General features: G+C 33.8%; 2 protein-coding genes across 6 annotated transcripts; one reads left to right on the forward strand and one right to left on the reverse strand.

Annotated features, from left to right (window-relative positions):
* The first annotated feature begins 234 nt into the window (after positions 1-234).
* On the forward strand, positions 235-4,818 carry Vhasfd (V-type proton ATPase subunit VhaSFD). 5 transcript variants are annotated; one of them, XM_076778083.1, is made up of 11 exons: positions 235-405; positions 664-745; positions 884-1,073; positions 1,154-1,372; positions 2,747-2,842; positions 3,204-3,409; positions 3,478-3,562; positions 3,619-4,025; positions 4,109-4,222; positions 4,316-4,433; positions 4,511-4,818. In XM_076778083.1, exons 1-10 carry the CDS (start codon positions 342-344, stop codon positions 4,407-4,409), a joined length of 1,557 nt encoding a protein of 518 aa, XP_076634198.1. In that variant the 5' UTR covers positions 235-341; the 3' UTR covers positions 4,410-4,433; positions 4,511-4,818. The 5 variants fall into 5 exon arrangements, with proteins under 5 accessions (XP_076634198.1, XP_076634205.1, XP_076634188.1 ...); XM_076778090.1 differs by having other exon boundaries at positions 4,580-4,818; XM_076778073.1 differs by having other exon boundaries at positions 4,316-4,818.
* On the reverse strand, positions 4,804-9,643 carry Rpi135 (RNA polymerase I subunit Rpl135). The gene is made up of 16 exons (XM_076778061.1): positions 9,566-9,643; positions 9,149-9,481; positions 8,792-9,031; positions 8,391-8,713; positions 7,801-8,060; positions 7,479-7,721; positions 7,092-7,369; positions 6,828-7,025; positions 6,650-6,757; positions 6,406-6,582; positions 6,119-6,333; positions 5,901-6,039; positions 5,671-5,827; positions 5,341-5,594; positions 5,115-5,279; positions 4,804-5,036 (listed from the first exon to the last, which is right to left on the reverse strand). Exons 1-16 carry the CDS (start codon positions 9,632-9,634, stop codon positions 4,827-4,829), a joined length of 3,369 nt encoding a protein of 1,122 aa, XP_076634176.1. The 5' UTR covers positions 9,635-9,643; the 3' UTR covers positions 4,804-4,826.
* Positions 9,644-10,084: the final 441 nt, after the last annotated feature.

The following is a 10,084-nucleotide window of genomic DNA, read 5'->3' on the forward strand; positions in this document are numbered from 1 at the left end:
ATTGCTTTAGAAATAATTATTATATCTTTCATTGGGTGTAAAACAGAAGTATTAAGGTTCTACGTAACAATACGGAAGTGCATTAAATAATAGGTTTATACTGTAATGCATATTTGTACTCTTAATCTATTGTGTTGCGTTACCTAGGAATATTTATATTTTATATAACCAAGAAAACATATATGTAACTAGGGATTGTTTGTGCGTACTTTTAAGCGAGGTTGGTTATCGGTTGGTCTTGTGACACCATACAGTTAAAGAGAAGTGTAAGGTGTAAGGATCGGAACCTTAATTTTTGAACAAAGTTTTTATTTGAAATACGCAAAGTTTAAAGAACAAAAATGAAAATGGTTGACCGCACGAACATTAAGGATATGATACCGGCTTTGCCGGATGAGAAAATTGGTAAACATTTTGAAATACAATTTTTTGTTAATATGACAGTGCCCCTCCCAATATTGTCAGTGTTTATATACCTTTAAAAAACACGAATAACATCATTTTCCTTTTTTCCTCTTGTTTACATTTATGTATTGTAAAAGTAGTAAATTAGTCATGGTAAAAAAGTTCGTTTATTAATTCAAGGTAGTAATTATATGTATACTTTGAATACACTTTGTAAAAAACGTTTTTTTTCTTTTAATAATATTGAAAACATTTTAGATATGTTAGCAGCTACAAGCATTCTTCAACAACAAGCAGCTGATATTAGAACTCAACGGATTACTTGGCATACATATTTACAGTAAGAAGTTTCACTATTGATTTTAATATAGTAATGTTATAAAGATTAAAATTTTTAGTTGTACTATAGCATTTGTACTATAAGTTTTTCTTTGCATATAGGGTAAATTAGTTGTACATAATATTTAATATTTTATAGTTCTCAAATGATGTCAAAGGAGGACCATGATTTCATAGTTGCTTTTGATACCAATGATGCTAGCGTTCGAGAAGAAAAACTAAAAGAAGATCCACATCAAGCTGCTAAAACTTTTCTTAATTTACTTGGTCATGTATCAAAAGATCAGACTATTCAGTATATTCTTACAATGATCGATGATATGCTTCAGGTACATAAAATTATTTGATATAAGGTAATGTACAACCTATGACAATTAAATGTTTCTAAATAGTTGTATTTTAATATTAGGAGGATCGTAGTCGTGTAGAAATTTTCCAAGAACATTCAAATCGTAAACGAGAATCAGTATGGGGACCATTCTTGAACTTATTGAACAGACAAGATGGATTTATAATGAATATGACATCTCGAATTATAGCCAAACTTGCTTGTTGGAGTCATGACTTAATGGAAAAGACAGATCTTCAGTTTTATTTGACATGGCTTAAAGATCAGTTGAAACTCAGTGTAAGTTCAAAAAAACATGATTATTTACATGTATGAATTAACCTTTTTGGTACAATGAGCAGAGTCGTTCTGTATCGAGCGACGGTATTAATACGCGCAAGGAGCTGACTTATTTTTTATAATTTCATGTAGTGTATCGTATTTTAAATTATTCGTTCGTAATTCATATTCACACAAAAGAAATTACAGTTGTGCCCGCTTAAATGTCCGCGCTCGGGACCGATCGCGGTCATTTATGTGGGCATGGTTACTTCTCTCAATTCAACGGAGATAAGGAAAGGGGATAAGCGCGAGTGAGATACAATAGCTGGCATCCGAAACCATATACCCACATATACAGGGTGTTCGGCCACCCCTGGGAAAAATTTTAATGGGAGATTCTAGAGGTCAAAATAAGACGAAAATCAAGAATACCAATTTGTTGATGATGGCTTCGTTAAGAAGTTATTAACGTTTAAAGTTCCGCCAATACTGAATTTTTTTCTCGAAAGTGCGTAGGATTTCGGGGGTATGTCTATTCACCAACAATGATTGTAATTGATCCCCGCAACCGAAAATAATTTTTCCAGAACGATTTGAAATTTTTGAATTTAATTGTTAATAACTTTTTAACGAAGCCTCCATCAACAAATTGGTATTCTTGATTTTCGTCTTACTTTGGCCTCTAGAATCCCCCATTAAAATTTTTCCCAGGGGTGGCCGAACACCCTGTATACAATGTATCGATAACGACCGGCATTAAGTTACACTCGACACGCTCGATTTTCGAAGCCGCTTGGCTTCTAAGAATTAATGGGGATAACCGCGGTCATTTATGTGGGCACTACTGTAATAGTTTACATAGAATAATTTTGTAGATAAGATTTCTACATATTCTGGATGGAATTGAAATGATACAGCCATCGAGCGTAGTCGACATCCGTACCAAAATGGTTAAAATTTTATGCGCTTTTTATTTGTCGCTTTGCTTTTATTTTTATAAAATATATTTATGTGTGTGCACAATATGGGTAATGGTTTTTTCTCGTTATGTATACGATCAAATTTATTATGTAGTTACACAAATTTCATACAACATACTTTAGAAATCTGTTTCAAACATATATTCCTTTGAAAAGTTACATGTTATTATATGTGAAATCATACATATGCTTTCTGTATATCTTTCACGTATACACGTTTGAACAGTTGTACAAAGAACAACGTAAACAGACTACTAAATTTTAAGGACAACTAACAATAGAACATAAAAAGTGTGTCGCGACTTACCATACAGCAGGTCCATGTTGCTTGATGCAAAGTAAAGAATATACAAAAAATGTTCTTAAATTGTATGATTATTTGAAAATATGAACAAGTCACGCCGGATTTTAGTTTGATGCTCTTCAGGACACAGACTTGCATGGGGGAGTAGAGCAAGGCAACGGTACGGACAGGGAGGCGAATGAACTACACGAACAAATAAATCCGGTTGGTCTTATATCTAATTGCTGACACGAAAATATAACACAACTAAATTATTTTGAGCCAATCTCAAATATAAAACACAACCATGCGATATAAATTATTTAATATTAAACAATAAATTTTAATGCAAATACAGAGGGAACAGTTTAATAAGTTCGTATGTAATTATACTGTATAAAAATGTTCTCGTAAGTATACGAAATTACTCTTGATTGAGAAGTAAATAATTCAATGTAGGGTATATATATTAATTAGATATTTTAAATGCATTATTTCACTTTTCTTGTGCGCACACATAATTCTAATCCCTTTCCTCATATAGTTATATTTTTCAAGTATCATACATTTCGCTGTTTTTATGTAGAATAACGAGTATATTCAGTCTGTGGCACGCTGTTTGCAAATGATGCTTCGCATAGACGAGTATCGTTTTGCATTTGTATCTGTTGATGGAATTTCTACCTTGCTAAGTGTATTGACAGGCAGAGTAAATTTTCAAGTACAATACCAACTTATATTTTGCTTATGGGTACTTACTTTTAATCCACTACTTGCTGAAAAGATGAACAAGTACGTATGTCGTGTCTAATTCGTGGGAAGATATTATGTCAATTTAACATTAAATTTTTACATTTTAGATTTAATGTCATACCTATCTTAGCAGATATATTAAGTGATTCTGTTAAGGAGAAAGTTACACGTATTATTTTAGCAGTATTTAGGGTAAGTTAGATAATAGAAATATTCACTTCTTATTATTTATTTTCGATATTTCGTAGAATCTTATCGAAAAAGTAGAGGATGGACAAGTTGCTAAAGAACATTGTATCGCTATGGTACAGTGCAAAGTATTGAAACAATTGTCAATACTGGGGCAACGTAAATTTGACGACGAAGATATTACCGGCGATATTGAATTTTTAAACGATAAGTTACAAGCGTCTGTACAGGATTTAAGTTCCTTCGACGAGTATTCGACCGAAGTAAAATCTGGACGCCTTGAATGGTCTCCTGTTCACAAATCTGGTAAATTCTGGCGGGAAAACGCTAATCGTCTTAACGAGAAGAATTACGAACTGCTGCGTATTTTGGTTCATTTGTTGGAAACTAGTAAGGATCCCCTAGTACTCAGTGTCGCTAGCTTTGATGTGGGAGAATATGTAAGGCACTATCCGCGTGGTAAACAGTATGTCTATCGAAATTTTTCTATTTACAACTATTTTTACACATTGTTATTTATTATTCAATGTGTTTTGAAAATTGTTTCAGTATAATTGAGCAGCTTGGAGGTAAGCAACGAGTAATGCAACTTCTGGGTCACGAAGATCCTAATGTGAGATACGAAGCCCTTCTTGCTGTTCAAAAACTTATGGTGCACAATTGGTACGTGACTTAGATACATACTATTTTAATAAAATTCTCTTGGTTTTAATAATCGTAATCTTCCAATACTGATACGAGGGATTTTGTTCATAGGGAGTATTTAGGAAAACAATTGGAAAAAGAACAAACTGGAACATCGAGTGCTCCGGGAACTAAACCTGGTGCGCAAGTCCCAGCAAAGGCTTAGATGATCTTCATAAGCTTCCTAATTGTAAGTTTAGCTTGAAATCTATACATTTTATTTTCTCTCTGTATTACTTTCAAACGATCTATTTTCATTGCGCGTAGAGAGTGGTATAACAACTGCTTTTTTCAATTACGACGTACTTCGTAACTACATTTGACTTTGTATTCCAGTGTAGTTACATGTACAATAGATACAAGAAATGTTTCCGAATAAATTCGACTCGTTCGACATCTTAGATATACAGATCAAAAAATGTACATAATCGTCATACATTGTTGTCGTCTCGATAATGAGACGAATGTGTTTATAGAGTAATGTTAATGGAATTTATAATTACAATATTTAATGGAATGTTAGAAAAAATAAAGTATTATTAATGGAGAATAGTATAAAAATATATACATTCCAATGTTCTTTTTATTTTTCCGCAAATGTTAGTTTCACATTAATATTACAAGACGTCAGTTGCGTTACGAGGTATCGAAAGATGTACGGTATATCAACTTCCCTTACAGATTTGTCATCACCGCAAAGACGACATCTTCTTCTGTCATCTAATCTTGACACGTTCATAGACATTTCTATTACCGGACCCAACAATGTCCCACATTTTTGACATACCGAAGTCTAAAATATTAACATTGTCATTAATTAAATATCTTATTAAAAGCAGAATAATGCGAATTCGAAAATATTCAAACTTACCGTAGTCTTATCTGAACAGTGAAAAAGACGGTCTTGAAGTAGAAACGAACAGCCATGAGATATCAACGAATCTCGTTCCATTTCTCCAAATCGCACACCACCACCTCTTCGTCTACCTTTTATAGGTTGTCTCGTTAGAATGTCGATTGGACCCGTGCTTCTAACCTACAAAAAAATGCACAATTTTAAAAGCAAACTGTAGAATAATACCAGAAATTTAACCAACCTGCCACTTGTCGGAAACCATGTGCCGCAATCGTTGATAATGTACAACTCCAAAGAAAATATCGGCTGTCATTTCTCTCCCATCTATACCCGAATACATTCTTTCGGTTCCATTATAATTATAACCGCCACGTTCTAATAATTTTCCAAAATATTCAATCGCGGTTTCATTCTCATTAAATCGAAAGGACGTTGCATCATGCACCAAACCATGTATGGCTGCTGATTTTCCAGCCATCACTTCAATCATCATAGCTATTAATGTATACAAATAAAAATTTGAATATTTGCGTGAGCATAGATGCAACATTTTAAAAGACAATTATTTTACCTATGGTCATACGACTTGGAAAACCATGGGGATTGAATACGATATCAGGAATTAAACCAGTTTCTGTAAATGGCAAATCCTCCGCTGGCCACTTTTGCGAGCAAATACCTTTTTGACCTGCTCTTGAAGCAAATTTATCTCCAACGCTTGGATTACGCTAAATGTTAAATATCAATTAGTAACTGTAACATGCATTGGCTTACAAGATGTTACAAAATTATATTACTAACGGTAATGCGAAAGGTAATGCAAGCTCTACGTGGAATATGGGCATGCAAAGTGCCACAGAGTTTTACATTGTCAACATGAGCATCCTCTTTGCCATGATATTTACCAGTAATATACGTTGATTGATCAGCATCATAATAACTGTTCAGGTGTTAACATTTAACATAAAATGAATTAACAATTTTTGCACGAAATGTCGAAGATATTATAAATAACTCACCAATAGTAGATATCACCTTCCTTAATAACAGTACCTATCATAGGAAGACCGTCAGCGTCCAATTTTTCTGCAAGTTCAGGTTTATCTGGATTTCGTGCAAAATAACTTTTTTGATCTGCCAAATCCACAAATTCGGATTTGTAAATCGTTCCATGTGCGAAACCTCTATCGTACGCTGCTTTATTTATAATCATCGCGTCTTCCATATCGTATCCCTATAAATGTACATATCATATTACATAAATACATACTTTGACATTCTATATTTTACTTCATTTTTTACTCACTGTATAAGAAATAACAGCAACTATTGCATTAGTACCCATAGGAAAATCATCAAGATTAATTTTGTCATAATGTACAGGTCGAAAGAATGGCGTTGCAGGTGTTTGTAATCTATATAATTTAGTTTCGGATTGTAATTGCCACGTATGACACGGAGTACCCATTGTTTGTTTACCCATCTGAAAAATAGCGAAATTAAATTTCCACAAAATTCTCAAGTAAAAGAAAATTTGTAAAATATCTCACTTGACACTGATACATATTTCGTGGACTTTGATTACAGTCTGGCATTGGGATGAGATTTGCTAAATTGCTTAAGAAAGCCGTTTTTGACAATTCCTGGTGCGACGTCAACTGTAATAATAAATTGAATGGGAATGTGAAGAGTAATATGTAAAAGGCATAAGAGGAAATGATATATTACTCCATCGTAGGCTTCCTCGGGCGTCACGCAGATATCTAAATAAATTTGTTCAAACGTTCCTATATATTCAATTTTTTTAGCAGCCAAATTCATTACTGGTCTCATCATACGAGCTGGATTCGTAAACAAATATAATCCTGGATACTGGGCTGGGACATTCTTCTTCGGCACCACTGCTATTTCCATCGTGTACGGGATCTAAAAACAATTTAAGAACACAATCTAAATTAATTACTCGATCGAAAAAATTCATGATATCATTACCTCTTTCCCTTTTATTTTAAGTAATCTCAATTTGTCCGTCACTCTAGCAATTATATTGTCACCTATTAGTCCAATCAACTTTCCATCTAATATTACAACATATGAGTCTTTCCAATTGTCAGCAATCAATAATGGAATCATTCCAAGGTCCATTAATATAACAGGAATGTTGGATTTTAATTTTGGATCTGGGTGTTTTGTAATGATGCAATTCATTGTTAAATGATTTAGAAGGCCACAAGGTGCACCATCGGGCGTATGTACCGGGCAAATAAAACCTATATTTTAATAATTAATAAATTATCATTAATTATTTCTATATTAACATAGTAAAATTTTACTTTCCCGAATTCATTTCAAACATGATTCAAATAAATAAACTATTACCCCATGCGTCTGGCAATAACTGTCTAGCTTCGGTAGTCCTCATTTCTTGAAAGAAGGAACCTCTATGTATTGCACGAAAATGGCTCATATAACGCATTCTGTTAATATTTTCAGCGATAATCGTAAGACCTGTATTTTGCATCAGTCCTAAACCAGTTGGCGACTTTAAATTTCCAGTCGATATGAAATTTTCCATCTGCGATTCAATTGAGTTTCCATGTTTCATTACGTTTAACATTTCCTCTGTACCGATAAAAAAAAAATAATTTTATTTAACGTCCAGAATATGAAAAACCCGTAGATTAGGATTTTAAATACTTACGCACGCTTAAAATGTATCTATTACCCGCACTTCTCGCGCGCTTTAAGATACCTATTTTAAGACCAATTAGCCAAGCATATAGCTTTTCTTTCAGTACTTGTAAATACAAATGTCCACCGAGTAGGCATTCCTGCATCATTACAGCATCAGCTCCTTCGACAGCACACTTATTATTTGCAAGAGCAAATAGTTTTTTTGTCATAAAAACAAGTAAATAAAATTTATCCAATGGTTCGTTAAGGTGAATCGCTATGCAGTGCCTGAAAATAATATATATGAACCATATAGAACAACATGTACAGTAGTGCCCACTTAAATGTCCGCGCTTGGGACTGGCCGCAGTCACTTAAGTGGGCATGGTTATTTCTCAGAATTTAACGGAGATAAGGAAAGAGGATAAGTGCGAGTGAGATACAATAGCTGGTACCCGAAACCATATACCTACATATATACAATTTATCAATAACGACCGGCGTCAAGTTACGGTCGATACGCTCGATGTCGAAGCCGCTTGGCTTCCAAGAATTGGTGGGGATAACTGCGGACACCTAAGTGGCCACTACTGTATTTACTATGTTTATTAAACTTACTTAATAATAAAATCACAAACATCGATGTCTGTAGCATCTTGAGGCAATTCGGAAAACTTTATTCTAAACATCCTTCCTATGTAAGTTTTGCATTCTTCGTGACTATGTAAATCTTGCATGTGTATCGCTCGTAGCATATTTAGGATACAACCTTTATAATACAGGTCATCCTCACAAGTAGCTGTTAATGCGTTATAAATAAAAATGTCAGAGACATCGACCAAACACTTTAACATCAGAATCAGAGGAACATAGTATAGTATCTTCTTATATGTGAACATTAACTTTGCAGAACCATCAGTTACATAATGTAATGTATTATTCTGTAAAATATATAGTTTTATAGTATCATAGTTTAAATTGTAGAAAATATTAGATGTTTTAGTATACAAAATACATACAGTTGCAGTGTTATCATCACGTACACATCTTAGAAGTAAACCAAGATCACTAAATTGAATACCACGAGCTTTCCATCCTGATCTTCTAATAGCAATAGGATAATTTCTTCTTGTCATTAATAGCATTCTTATAATTCTTTCGAGTCCTTTGACTATAAAGTATCCACCCCACTCTTGTTCATGTTCTCCATGACTAACTAACTCTTTTGGATTCATTTTACTCAAATGACATCGATTAGACTACAATATAAAATATGAATTTTAGTTAGTGCCTGAGTAAAATCTCCCTGTGTTGATGCTATCATGCTATGCTGTGTTCATTAACATTTTGCTGGTTCATAGGACATTGTTTCATACCTTAATCATAATCGGTATTTCTCCTAAATCTCGTTCTAGAGCCTCTTGTATTTTGTCATTGATGGACCAACCCAATTTAGCTGTTATCTTTCCTTTATAAGTATATCCTCGCTGTCGACATTCACTAGGATAAATCTTATAACTTTTTACTCCGATTGTACCAGTTGGAACAGTAGGTTGATGAATAGATACATCATCGACCCACAGGGCAACTTTGTCTCCATTTGGAAGATAAATATAAACATGTGGATTATCCCGAACGGCCTCAGAGAGGCCATCTTCTAACATATAATTAAAGGAATCTACATGTGGAGAACCTAAACTCTGCAGTAACTAAAATATACCAAATAATTTAGTTCGACTTAACATTTCCAAAAAACCAAAACTTGAGGTTAATTTAAAAATATCGATACTTACAGGATTTTGCTTTTCGGGCGGTTTACCGAAATTTTCAGACGTGTTTGTTAATTTCGGCTCAATCAACATTTTTGTACCGTTTAAAAATATGAAAGACCTTGCGTATAATTTAAACGATACACGCTACCCAGTGCCCGGTCTTGTAACACTGTAGAATACACATGCATAGCACAGACTATAGACAGTTCAAAACATTTCTTCACCTCACGGTGAAGCACGTGGAGAATTTCAACCATAGGTATAATAATTATCATAGATAGGTATCTTTCAGAATTTTAATAGTGATAAGTAAGGAAAGTTGAACTAGATTTTCCTAGTTATGAGTAAGTGCCTCTAACGACCAAAATTTGGATTGAAAATAGTTATAATATCGATTCCGATTCTCGAACGTGGTGCATATCGATCAATGCTTTTGGGGTTTAGTGTGTGGTCGCATGCAGTCGCGCGCTCGTCTGCATATAAATTTCAAGCCTTATATCTCGGTAACGAAGCCTTGAATCGAAAAACGGTTAAAAAGTT

This window comes from Colletes latitarsis, chromosome 2 (genome assembly GCF_051014445.1).
Source record: "Colletes latitarsis isolate SP2378_abdomen chromosome 2, iyColLati1, whole genome shotgun sequence".
NCBI lineage: Eukaryota > Metazoa > Arthropoda > Insecta > Hymenoptera > Colletidae > Colletes > Colletes latitarsis.